Genomic DNA, 14,624 nt, shown 5'->3' with positions numbered 1-14,624 from the left:
AACCTGTGCTTGGCACTTCAGCCAATAAAAATACAGGAAACTACATTTGGCCATCTAACCAATCTAAGACCATTGCGTTTTTCGGAGGGATGGGCTTCATAGAAGCAGGAAGCAAACGCGCCGTTCAAAGGACAGTGGAGACAGCGGTGTGGAATAAAGGGAGAATATAAGAAAAATACGCCGTTTAAAAAAGAAGAAGTATTAAGACATGTTATACTGCGCCCCATAAACACAACCAAGCCTAGAATAAAACCACAGAACCACCCCTTTAAGTTTAGCTATGGGGTAGAATTAAAGGATGGTCATGCAGAATATGTGCTTTATAAGAACTAATAAACAGTCAATATGCTAGTAATATGCATGCTAATAAGCAGCTAGTTAGTGAGAATTGGACCCCAAACTAAAGTGTTCCCATAAATGACTGTTTTTCACCTCCTCTTGTCGCTCCTGTAACGTGCGCAGCTCCAGTTGCGTCTCCAGCTGCTGCAGTGATTTATTAGACAGAATGACGAGTTTGTGGACTTCTTCATCCACCTGGTTATATAACGCACTGACCATATCCACAGCGTCTCTGCACACAACACAACATGAGGTTCAACTTAGTGGAACAGCACAAACAAACTGTGAAGTATTAATGAACTGGTTGAACCAGCTCACCAAATCAGAATGACCCATCTAGATCATTTTATAGACTTATTTTTTATTTTAGTTGTAATTCAGTTTGATGAATTAAGCAGTGTGTAAACATACTTTAGCAGTAAAAACTATTGAAAGTAACCTGGTAAACATTTGGGCTGGGTAATTCTGTCAATTTTATGTAATGCAAATAAATTCAAATAAAAAAACAACCATTTTGCTACTGTTTAATGTGCTGTGACAGATCGCTGCAGCGCCTCAGTTCATGTGAACTGATCATCTTTAACACCAGTTACAGTGCAAAATAACATCTGAAGGGGTTGAAAGATACAGTACAAATATCCAAATTTCATTTGTCTAATGTAATTAAATTTTGTAAAAATATAGCGATGCATTTTTGTTTTGATGGTTCCTACTTATGCAAGAAAAGTTGAAACTTAAAAAAAAAAAGCATCACTTTATTTGTTTAACATCTTTATTCTGTACTATCCCATTGAAATCAATGGATTCACATAGTAAAATAACTTTTCCTAGCCTTAGCAGTTATTTTTCCAAGAGTAGTATTCTTTATGTGGACTTTATTCATTTATTTTTTTACAGGCAAAACCATTGTTTTTTGTACTGGGCTATTTTTCTCCACTTAGCTTAAAGTAGCTTTACATACACCAAATTTACTGTTTTAGTTCTATCTATATTATGAAATATTTCACAGAAATACATCATACGCTTGTCTACATAATTTTATCTCTAAAAACATGGTGAAAATGTATTTTAACTCTAATATGTTAAACAAATGTTGAGATTTATTTTCTGGAAATGCATGGACATTAACGCATATTTAAACATAACATTGTAAAAAAAACTTAAAAACAAAAAACTGAATGTCTTAACTGTTAATAACCGGGGAAATATGATATTTGATATTATATAATAAAAGGATATTTATTAGTTACAAATTGACTGGTAGTTTCTTGCCTTAAGTGGAAAAATAATGAATGCCAATATACCAATTTAAAGCGTTTATACAATCTAATCATCTGTCAGTCCTCTAATGAATGCAGTACCTGTAGTTCTCATTTTCACACATCTCCTCTTTCCTGATCCGGGCCAGAAACGTGCCGCCCTCCAGCCGCAGGCGGTTTAGCTTTGTGTCATCCAGAATACTCTTCATGAGATTCTTCTGCTGGCTGATGACCTCTGACACCTCCTACAGGATAATGTTCAACGTTTAATGCTCAATTGACCTTTTCCCTCTTGGTAAACTGCAGAACTTGCATTGTGTTCTATTTCAAAACAGATGTTAGAAAGTAATAAAAAGATAGGCTAGGATTGGTCAGTTCAGTTCAGTTTTTAAGGCAGGGCTCAGAAAAGGGCCAGATTTTTAAAACCGAATGCCAGTCGACAAGGCAATTCGATTTTTTTGAAATTATGCTGCATGACTAAATGGCTCGGGACTTTAAAGGAACAGTTCACCCAAAAATGAAAATTATGTCATCACTTACTCTCCCTCAAATTTACATTTTTTTGGGTGAACTTTTAACAATGCAGTTTCTCCCAGAGAATAACCATAAAATCATGAACATTTTCTACTCAGAATTACCTCAGACGTCTCCAGATTGGCGATGTTGTTTAGTGTCTCGATGGAGCTCTGAAGGGAAGAGATCGCGGCGCTGCAGCTCGTAGCAAACGGCTCAATTTTCTGCCAGTGGCGGGAAAAACAAACAAACTTCAACATAGTTTCTTTTTTTAAAATAAAACAAATCTCAGGGGGACTTAAATATTACATGATTTAATTTGATATATATTAGTGTTGGGGGAAAATTAACCATGATTAATCTCATCCAAAATAAATGTTTGTGTTTACATAATATGTGTGTGTACTGTGCATAATTATCATGTATATATAAATACACACACATGCATGTATATACTCTATATATATAATTGTAATTTATCTTATATATATATATATATATATATATATATATATATATATATATATATATATATATATATATATATATATAAAGATAACATATTTTTCTTAAATATATATATATATATGCATGTTTGTGTATTTATATATACATAATAATTATACACAGTACACATACATATATTAAATATTATGTATGTGTTATATTTAATTTATACAAATTTGGTCACACTAGATTTGGGGCCAATTCTCACTATTAATTATTACTTTTGCCTCAGTGAACTCCTAATTACTGCTTATTAATAGTTAGTAAGGTAGTTTAGGTATAGAGTGGATTAAGAGATGTAGAATAAGGTAATGTAGAATAATATGTGCTTCATAAGTTCTAATAAAAAGCCAAAGTCCTAGTAACACGCATGCTAATAAGCAACTAGTTAATAGTGAGAATTAGACCCTAAACTAAAGTGTATATTTTTATTTCAGGACAAAGGAGTTTGGTTGCACAACGATGAATGTGTTGTAATCGTGCACCTGTCTGAAATGAATGTAGTGGCTGTGGTCATATGAGAAGGTGCCATCAAAGTCTCTGGTGAGCTGAGATGAGTCAATGTGTTTCTGTAGAGCTTTCAGAGACGTCAGGACTTCACACTGAACGGGAACAGAGCAGAGCACAGGGCATTACCCTCTTTTACACAGACTGAGATCAAACAGACAGAACAACAGTCATTTACTCACTGGAACTGAGACATCTCTCTCCACTTTCACTGCTGCGTCTTTGTCCACAAGAAACAAAACTGAGTAAAGTGCATTGGGCATAAAAGTCTGGTGGAGAGAAGAAATCAAAGAGCATGAATAAATAAAACATTAAATAATAATCAAAAAACATAATTACAAAGACTAAACAGTTTAAAAGGCCTTTCACATCAGGAACGATAACTATAAAGATAACTATACCAATATTGTTCCATGTATTATTAACAGACACTTTTGTTGAGCTCTTAAACGCTGATTTATTTTTGTTATTGTTAGCTGTGGTGTGGACTTAGAAGGATTTTTTAAAACTATATCTTTATCATTATCGCTATAGTTATCATCCTTGGTGTGAATGGGCCTTAAATCAGGGATTTTTTTTGTCAGGATCACCTATAATAATATTAACCCCTAGTTAAAATTGAATTAACTTAACATGTTCACAGTTCTCTAATGTAAATTAATGGTCATGACATGCAGGTAAACAAATAAAACATTCAATCTTTTTTGGTAAGCATTTTATATTGATTACACTGACCTTTTCATGATTTAATTTAATATAGTTTAGTTTAATTTAACAGTTCCCTTACAAACCCTAGCTTAGATAATATATTGTACATAACTAGGGCCGGGACTCGATTAAAAAAAAAAAAATCTAATTATTTAGAGGCTTTGTAATTAATTAATCGAAATTAATCGCATTTTAATTGCATATAAATATTTGACCTGAGAACAGTGAGAAGTAATTTTTCACATGGATTTTTAGTATACCATTGACTGAATACACTGAAGCTTATGAAATGACTGAATACATAAGCTTAATCAACAAAATATTGTTTATTTATTTCAGTCCAGCAGACCAGTGCAATGTTTGCCATTAAGTTTAGCAAAAGCATATTTGTGATATTTGAGGCTCGATGTGCTGCGGTGATACGCTAATTCCTTGTTGTATGCAGGGTTGCCAACTTTTAAGTTTAGGTTGGAGTGAGATTTTTTGAGGGCCGGGGGGGGGGGGGGGGGGGTAATGCTTTTGATCTTGATTCAGTATCAGTTTATATCTAGTATATATACTGTACATAATAATACATAAAACATGGGTCAAATTATATGTGCCATTCCTTAATATTCACTTGTGACTGCTTATATAAGTATCATTATTCATTAAAAAGATTAGAATGCAAGTTATTTAAGTTTTGAAATTTCACATTTAAAGAAATCTAGTGTTTGATCATCATATCTAAATATTTATTAGAATGCAAAGACTGCAATATATTTTTGAGCAACTATTAGATTCATGTATATTTATTAAAGAGCCATAAGGCACCTAATGGCATTGCAAATAAACATTAATATTTTTTAGCCACAAAATGACTAATTTGCCTCTTTGAATTGGAATTCTCTATTTTAATATTAATTACTACACTAATTGTAATATAAATTTTAGAAGAAATACAAATATTAGAAGAAAAATGTTTTAAGTGGTTATTTATTGACAATAATTGTTGCACAAATAGTATTTAGTACCAAAAGATCTCCTCAAAATATTCAATAAATATAATTTAATGAGTATGAGTGTGACCTATTAGTAAGGAATACCTGAGGGCTAAATACAAGAATAACATTAATGTTAACAATGTTGAATCTCTATCACTCTCCATAATAAAAACGATCCTGTAAATATGGCTGACTTAATAATCAATAAACACTAACACTAAGCTGTACTGTTTACCAAAACTTGCAGCAAACATCTATATAGTGAAACTGGTGTGTATTCGCTTAAGCCATTTAAATTCATTGGCACAGCGCTAGAAGTATTGAGCGCTCATGGGCCACGTGACCAGCGCGCGCCGCAGGGAGACGAGAGCATGCAACTCCGCTTTTCAACGCCTCTGGCTTTAACATTATGCCACATTAGCGCCAAAACGCTATTCATTGTTTGAATTTCATTAAAACACATTTTAAAAAATTAAAGCTTATAGCTTTGTTTAATATCAAAAGCAGGTTTGGCAATTTGGCGTGAGCTTGAGTTGGGCGGAGTGAGAGCGTGAGACAGAGCCTGAAAGCGTGAGTCTCACGCCAGCGTGAGAGTTGGCAACCCTGTGTAGAGCTTGCACACAACCATGCTCTTGTCGACGCTTCCATCCTTTCGTTTTTTAAAAACAAAATTTCCCATCCACGGGGCCAAGCAAAGCGGTCTCATCAGCTTCTTCGTTCATATTCACTGGTTTGTTGTTGTCGTGACTCCGGAGCGCTAGTTGGTGTTCCAGTATAATCGGTCCGTCGAAACTCATTCATTGAAAAACGTTCTGCGGTGCAAAAATAAGTGTGGTTAAAATTATGTTATTTTAATAAAAATTACTTATATTAATTAAGTCCCGGCCCTAATATATCCATATATATATATATGGATAATTACAAAGACTAAACAGTTTAGATCATTTATTGCATGTAACAGTGCTAATAGGAACATATTTTAGTTGCCTCAAACCCTTAATTTCACAGCACTCTTAACTCATATCTTCCCTGTATTTCTCTGCATGTTTGGACTGATCATTTTCTCAGAGTGTGTTTAAGAGACAAGCTAACACAGGCCTCGTTTCAGTCCCCGAGGACAGGCTTTCCTTGAGATATTTGACATGAAGCAGGCAGAAGCTGACAGTCATCGGCTCTATACATAGTGTGATGCTGAAAAATGCTGAAATACCCTAAAATATACACAATTAAAAAATTAACATGAACAAAGTTGTTTTGAGCAGCACAAGTCATACATCTCAAAATGAACCAAAATGAGGTCGATACTGCCTGAGTACGTGCTATGTTTCTGGCACAAAAGTGCAAATATGTGACAAATTGGGTGATAATGTCTTGTAGGTTATAGCTTTACATGAATATCCGTCATGTTTTAGATAAAACTTGTCAAAATGTATCAGGGTTTTGAGGAAAGTTTATTTGCTCATCTCTCAAACATCATTGTATTGCATTTCGTTTTCAAACTACAGAGCTTTTATTATAAACTAAGCATTTAAATATTGTCTTACTAAGACATAATATTGGGAGATATAGAGTGACGACTGATATTCACGTGCATTTTATGCAAGTAGTCTGCTGAACTAAGATAAAAATCTCTGATTGAATTTTTGGTCATTTTAATATTTGCATCTGTACCAAATTGCATATGCCAGTTTGGGCCTTTGAATAAAAATGAAGGTGTTTTTACTGATTATTCTCACTATTTTATACTGTGAGCAATAAAATACCAATTTCTTTCACATTTTTTAAATAAAAATCATTAAAAAAAAGATTGTTCTGACTATTATTTCATATGTCAGGCTTTAAAAAGCCAGGATTAACTGCATTAGGGCTTTAGATGTGTCATTTACAGCTGATCTGTACCGTCTCACCTGAAACTGAGACAGAGCGGAGAACAGCGTGGAAGTGGCCTGCTGTCTGCGAGCGTCTACGAGAACCGTCAAACCCAGATCTCGTTTCTCCCTCCTGAAAGAAAAAAAAACGCAAGACACTTAGCACGTCAAATTTGTCTCGCAAAATAAAGCCTGCGACACAACTGCCTCTCAGCAAACCGAGAGCGAATCATTTCCATGTCGGTTGAGTAACGGGTGACCCCGCTCGTGCCTCCACAGAGATGGGGCTGAGATTGAGAGATGGAAGCACAGGAAGTGAGACACCAGCATCAACGAGGCGTTCCTCACCGCAGTCTGTTGCAGTAGTAGCAGATCAGCCCGGTGATCTGGTTTGTGGTGTGACGCGCGTCTGTCCACACCTGGCTCCTGGAGCACACCTGCAGCACTGCTCTCCCACTGCGGTCCTGGTTACCTGCAGCAGGGGTCAGATGAGTAACCCGAGAAATCAAACTGCACACTTCATTCGGGGCACACTTCAAATCTACTGGGATTTTTCTGATAAAAAACTGCCGTTGCGTTTTAAAATGCATTGAGAAAAGCTGTGCTTGTTTGTAGGGGTTGCAAAGTTTCCCCCAAAATTTTGTGATTATATCAAAATGACTGTAAAATAATAATGTGGCAGGAAGCAGAGTGAATGTTAATGAGTCACATCTGTGCGGGACACACCGGTCTTGGTTCTCATGGAAGAGCTCTGGATGGATAAAAGGAGGAGGAGGCCTGGGACTTAAAGGTGCTGTATGTCATTTTAGCAATCAATACCATAATACTGTATGTTTGCAAAAATGTTTCTCTAAAAAAGCAAAGCTACAGCCAGTTATTATAAATGTGCATTCTGTGTTGGAATGTGTGTTTTTGTTTGTGTGATTCCGCCCACTACCAATTTACCGATATAACCAATAAAACCAATATACTATTGACACCCGGGGTTGCAAGTTGGTGTTAAACACAGCGTATTAAAGCCACAGAGGCCAGCAAACTGGGTCATAGATCGCAGATTCTACCCGACCCAAAAAACGGGGCAAACAACCCTCTCCAATATTTTGAATTTTGGACTGCAGTACCCATTTTAACCACTAGCTGTCAATATTACACACTGCACCTTTAACGTTGCTTTTTTTAATATTTTATGTCCGTGAGGGGCTGCCTTTTACTTTCGTTTTGTGGTTTGGTAATTTCATAATTAAAATTTACATTTAACATTTACCTTTTCCCGCCTCCTCCTTCCCTGAGCCTTTAACTTTGTTACAAATAATATATATATATATATATATATATATATATATATATATATATATATATATATATATATATATATATATATATATATATATATACATAAACAGTAAATAAGAAATATTACTATTGTAAAATAAAAACTAGTATTTAAGAAAAATATTATTTTTATTTTTTATTTTATTTATTTATTTCTTAATTACTAGCTATAGATTTTTTGTTAACTAAAACTAAGAACATAAAAAACATTACTTGAAATAATATGAACATTAACTGAAATAAAACAACATATTTTATTTTAGTTGCCAAGCCAACGTTTCTCATTTTTATTTAGTTTAAGTAGTAAAATGACTAAAAATAAAAAACATAAAAATAAAAATTTTGCATTTTGCAATGCATTAAAAACGAATTCATTTATATTATATTATATTATATTATATTATATTATATTATATTATATTATATTATATTATATTATATTATATATAAATTCTTAGCATCTGTTTTTCTGTATGCTGATAGGCGAGACCCCGGTCACGTACCAGGTAGTGTTATCGCACCAGAGGTCAAGAGCTCCTGGTTGACCTGGGTCATGAGAGAGGGCAGCGGTGAGGAACAGACAGCAGGGGGCGTCGTGGACGGGGCAGGAGAGACCGCTGGTCTGATGGAGGGTTTGGGAGGAACTAATTCATCTCCACTGTTACTGTTCCTTCTGGGACTTGAGCGCAGACCATCATCAGAGACACCTAAACGGATCACAGAATCCACTGAACATGATGAGTGTCATTTCAAATTAAACACCGATGTGATTAGCACATTTTATTTTTAAACTTCAGCAGCAAAAAGAGTTAGAGTTGATCAGTTCAGCTCATTTATGAAGATTCAAAACTAGCTCAAAGTGTTGCAGAGACTGCATAAACTGATCAAATGTGTGTTTTAAATGCAATTCATTTGATCAAAAATACAGTCAAATCAGTAATACTGCAAAATATTATTACAATTTTAAAAAACTGTTTTTTATGTGAATATATTTTCAAATGTAATTTAATCCTGTGATTAAAGCTGAATTTTCATTGCTCCAGTCTTCAGTGCCAGATGATCCTTCAGAAATCATTCTAATATGACGATTTACTGCTCAAGAAACATTTATGATTATTATCAATGTTGAAAATTTTCTTCAGGATTCTTTGATGAATTTAATGCATCCTTGCTGAATAAAACTAATCTTACTGAACCCAAACTTCTGAACAGTAGTTCAAAAACACAACCATGGAGCATTTACAAGACTTGATGAGCTTAAAGGTCCCGTTCTTCGCGTGTTTTCGAAGCTTTGATTGTGTTTACAGTGTGCCATATAACATGAGTTCATGTTTCGCGTATAAAAAAAACACAATTTTTCACACAATTTACTTATCTGTACAGCGCTGTTTTCTCTGTCCTAAAACGGCCTGATGATTTCCTTGTTCTATGAAGTCCCTCCTTCAGAAACACATAACGAGTTCTGATTGGGCCAGCCCTTCCCATGTTGTGATTGGACAGCAGCTTAGCGCACTTTGCCCAGAAAGGTCCCGCCTCTTACCATAACGGGGAGATGCAAGCGCTGAATGCGCGCTCTTCTCCACGTGAGAGAGCAATGAGACCACGCCCCCTATTTTGCGTGTTCTTGTGGGCGGAGGGTTAGTCAACAAACGGTTCTAGTGACGTCATTCCTGAAGGAAGTGCAGAGGCGTTCGCTGTAGGCTTTGAAAGGGAACTTCTGTTAAATAAAATATCTCGCTTGGCATTGAACTTTGAGCTTTATAATTTTACAGGTATTATTTCTGCTCTAACAGCAACATTTCACACTAACTAAAGTCTGAAAGATGGAATCGCGAAGAACGGGACCTTTAAAACAATTCAAACAACCGTTTAAATGGCAGAGATGCAAACAGCATCAGTTCATTTGACAGCTAAATTAAACGTCCGAGTTGCACGATACAGGGCATATATTAAACAGACTGTCTGGATGGTTAAGAGGTGTGACAAGAACTATACGGTGAGTCAATGTTTTTTCACGATCAAGACCAGGTGTGTGAGGCAGACACACACACACACACACACACACACACACACACACATCTGATGACTGAAGCCCGCACAGCTCTGTTTTTCAGCCCTCGAGCTCCGGCTTGAGGAATGCTGCGGCTGACATTCCCAGCTGAAGCAGATGTTTGGGAACTTTCTCCAGAATCCAAACCCTCGGGCTGTTTCTTCCAAACCCAGCAACTCAAACAATACAGAGCACAACACTGCTGATTCTCCTCATCCTGAGAGGAAAGGGCTGCGGCTGAACACATGCCACAGACTAATATCACAACAACTCGAAGAAACCATACACATTAACTACCTTCTTTCAAGCCTTACATTATTCATATATACATTTTTAAAAGGGGCCAAGCAATGTGCACTAAACTAAACTAGAACTAATATAATATTTATATCTTAATAATACAATTTATGACACTGATGAAGAACTTTTGAAAAAAAAACCTTTTTTCAAGGTTTACGCATTTCTGTCACGTTACAGACAAAGGAAATGGTGCGAGGACTCAAGTGCAGAAAAGGATATATATTTATAACAAATAAAACATAAATACAAAACAAACACCCACGAGGGGGCAAAACACATAATAGAACATAAACTAAAACTCAAAACATACCAACAGAAGTCACTGGGGGAACGGGAGACGCAGACATTACACAAGGATCCAACACAGACTGACAAACACAAGGAGATTATAAAGGGAACAAACAAGGCAGATAATGAGGGAGAACAGGTGGGGCAAATTAACCAATAATCAGATAACAAGGGGGAGGGAACTGACAGGGACGCGAGCACATGCTCAACATAACAAAACCCACAAGTGCACACACGACAGGACAGGCATGTGACATTACCCCCTCCTTAAGGAGCGGCTACCAGACGCTCCACTAGGGACGGGAGGGACAGACCCGGGCGGGACGGGAGGGACAGACCAGGGAGGGACGGGAGGGACAGACCAGGGAGGGACGGGAGGGACAGACCAGGGAGGGACGGGAGGGACAGACCAGGGAGGGACGGGAGGGACAGACCAGGGGGGCACGGGAGGAACAGACCAGGGGGGCACGGGAGGAACAGACCAGGGGGGCACGGGAGGAACAGACCAGGGGGGCACGGGAGGAACAGACCAGGGGGGCACGGGAGGGACAGACCAGGGGGGCACGGGAGGGACAGACCAGGGGGGCACGGGAGGGACAGACAAAGAAGGTACAGACAAGGGAGGGGTAAACAAGGGAGGAACGAGGAAAACAAAAAGTTCAGGAGGCCATGGTGGCACACAAAGTTCGAATGACCAGGGCGGCCCGCCGAAGTCGGGAGGCCCACCGAGTTCAGGTGGCCGGGGCGGCCCGCAGAGTTCAGGCGGCCAGGGCGGCATGGGTAGAGCAGGGCGCCAGGGAGGCGCGGTGAGAGCAGGACTCCTGGGTGGTGCGGTCAGTGCAGGGAGCGCCAGGGAGGCGCAGTGAGAGCAGGACGCCTCAGCGGCGCGGTGAGAGCAGGACGCCTCAGAGTCGCACGGAGAGCAGGACGCCTCAGCGGCGCACGGAGAGCAGGACGCCTCAGCGGCGCACGGAGAGCAGGACGCCTCAGCGGCGCACGGAGAGCAGGACGCCTCGGCGGCGCAGGCAGGGCGTTGGGGAAACTTCTCCAGTCCAGCAGTATCCACCAGCACTGGGACCACCGGAATACAATCTGCTGGCATTGGGACCACCGGAACATGATCTGCCGGAACTGGGACCACCGGAACACGATCCACCAGCACAGGGACCACCGGAACACAATTCACCGGCACAGGGACCACCGGAACACGATCCGCCGGAACTGGGACCACCGGAACTGCCTCCGGGGCTTCGGATAAAGCCCTGTGCTCCTTCCACGCATGCAGGACTGCCACCACAAAGCATCCCATCACAGCCCTCCAGGCCGTTTCCGGACTCGGGACCACCGGAACGGAGTCCACCAGCACAGGGACCACCGGAGCACGATCCACCGGCACAGGGACCACCGGAGCACGATCCACCGGCACAGGGACCACCGGAACACGATCCACCGGCACAGGGACCACCGGAACACGATCCACCGGCACAGGGACCACCGGAACACGATCCACCGGCACTGGGACCACCGGAACACGATCCACCGGCACAGGGACCACCGGAACACGATCCACCGGAACACGATCCACCGGCACAGGGACCACCGGAACTGGGACCACCGGAACACGATCCACCGGAACTGGGACCACCGGAGTTGTGGATGACACCCTGTGCTTCTCCCAAGCATGCAGGACTGCCACCACAAAGCCTCCCATAACAGCCCTCCAGGCCATGTCTGGACTCGGGATTCCCGGACTCGGGACCCCCGGGACTGGCACCGAGGGAGAACTTCTCTGCTGAGTCCTCATTGTATGGTTGGATCCTTCTGTCACGTTACAGACAAAGGAAATGGTGCGAGGACTCAAGTGCAGAAAAGGATATATATTTATAACAAATAAAACATAAATACAAAACAAACACCCACGAGGGGGCAAAACACATAATAGAACATAAACTAAAACTCAAAACATACCAACAGAAGTCACTGGGGGAACGGGAGACGCAGACATTACACAAGGATCCAACACAGACTGACAAACACAAGGAGATTATAAAGGGAACAAACAAGGCAGATAATGAGGGAGAACAGGTGGGGCAAATTAACCAATAATCAGATAACAAGGGGGAGGGAACTGACAGGGACACGAGCACATGCTCAACATAACAAAACCCACAAGTGCACACACGACAGGACAGGCATGTGACAATTTCACTTAATATATATATATATATATATATATATATATATATATATATATATATATATATATATATATATATATATATATATATATATATATATATATATATATATATATATATATATATATATATATATATATACACTGTAAAAATAATTGTTGGTTTTTGTTGGTTTAACTTAAAAAAGTAAGTAACCTGGTTGCCTTAAAATTGTGAGTTTATTGAAATTAAAAATTTGAGTTGATACAATGAAGGAAATTTGTTTAATAAATATAAACTCAAAATATTATTGTATCTGAACCACATAAAGAAAATTGATAAATCATTAAAAAACAGCACTATTTGGCATGTGTCACTGCATCATCAGAAATAAAACACACACAATTACCCAATATGCTTACAAAATCTTTTAATAAAAAAGGTTGTCGAATCTCAAAAAATGTTTATTGTATTAACTCAAAATTTTAGGGGCAACCAGGTAACTTTTTTTCTAAATAATTTTTTACAGTTTATATGTATATATATGCTAATGTAAAATTATTCATTAAGTTATGTGAACTTGACCTTTCCACATAACATTAATTTTTCAATTAGATAAGTAGTAAGATTACAATTATTTACTCAATAATTTAAATATATTTAATAATAACTTATTTAATCAATAATTTTAAGGCAAGGATTTCCTCACTTTTTAAGTAAATTATTTAATTAATAAACAAAGTAAATAAGTAAATATCTACTTATAACAGTTTCATTTCTTTTTGTCCTCCCTTTAATTTCCTAGATTGAGGAAAAATAAGCCAGTCCTTAACCATTGTGCTGAACTTGAGTATATATGAAGATCTTTTATCTAACTGGATAAGACTAGTGACAGACGGATTATATTTAGTGAATTTCGAGAACATATTGTTTTAAAATGTGCAATTCCAGCATATAATTCAAACAAGCACATCTCACACACCTACAAATAAGCATATGTTTGAAGTTTTACACTTCACACTCCTGTAACCCCCTCCACTGTTGTCTTAGAGGTGACTTCATTTCCTGTGTGAATCTGAGACCTGCTCCTTTGTGTGATGCACTTCCTCAACAAGCAGAGGAAGCTCGAAATGGACACCCAAACAGACAAACACTGCCGAACACTGCTGGGGACGCAACTTTGAAGGACAGGCTACAGATTAAATAATATGCAGTATAGAATCATGTAGTAATATTTTTAACATTTTACTTGAAGCCTGTATATATAATGCATTGTACACTGTAAAAAATTATTAAGAAAAAAGTTACCTGGTTGCCTTAAAATTTTGAGTTCATTGAAATTAAAATTTTGAGTTAATACAATGAACATTTTTTGAGATTCGACAACCTTTATTAAAATATTATTAAAGGATTTGTAAGCATATTGGGTAATTGTGTGTGTTTTATTTCTGATGACGCAGTGAAACATGCCAAATAGATTTATCACATTTTTTATGTGGTTCAGATACAATAATAATTTGAGTTTCTATTTATTAAACAAATTTCCTTCATTGTATCAACTCAAATTTTTAATTTCAATAAACAAAAAACAACATTTTTTACAGTGTACAATTACTCGTAATGTAATTGTAACCACAGTTATAATAAATTCTTAAACCTTTAGAAAGTATAATGCATTAAAACACATGATGAGCAACCGATTTCTTGTGTAACAAGGATTCTGCAAACATTATAATGCATTTTAACTTTGATCACAATTATTAATGCAAATATATAATGCATTGCAATATCCT

At 37.9% G+C, this 14,624-nt stretch overlaps 1 protein-coding gene across 5 annotated transcripts in view; it reads right to left on the bottom strand.

Moving 5' to 3' along the window:
• Positions 1–14,624, bottom strand: part of zgc:158766 (uncharacterized protein LOC100009641 homolog) — a 93,925-nt gene that overhangs the window by 22,613 nt on the left and 56,688 nt on the right. For all 5 annotated transcript variants that reach the window (XM_067447874.1, XM_067447873.1, XM_067447875.1 and 2 more), the window contains 8 exons: positions 8,520–8,723; positions 7,033–7,156; positions 6,724–6,817; positions 3,308–3,394; positions 3,104–3,220; positions 2,237–2,335; positions 1,701–1,843; positions 433–571 (listed from right to left, as the gene is read on the bottom strand). In XM_067447874.1, the coding sequence (XP_067303975.1) occupies positions 433–571; positions 1,701–1,843; positions 2,237–2,335; positions 3,104–3,220; positions 3,308–3,394; positions 6,724–6,817; positions 7,033–7,156; positions 8,520–8,723 (1,007 nt within the window). The remainder of the gene's footprint in view (positions 1–432; positions 572–1,700; positions 1,844–2,236; positions 2,336–3,103; positions 3,221–3,307; positions 3,395–6,723; positions 6,818–7,032; positions 7,157–8,519; positions 8,724–14,624) is intronic.

Source organism: Pseudorasbora parva, chromosome 7 (assembly GCF_024679245.1).
Source record: "Pseudorasbora parva isolate DD20220531a chromosome 7, ASM2467924v1, whole genome shotgun sequence".
Classification (NCBI taxonomy): domain Eukaryota; kingdom Metazoa; phylum Chordata; class Actinopteri; order Cypriniformes; family Gobionidae; genus Pseudorasbora; species Pseudorasbora parva.
Note: the sequence above shows the minus strand (reverse complement) of the source record. Positions and strands in the feature narration are given on the sequence as shown.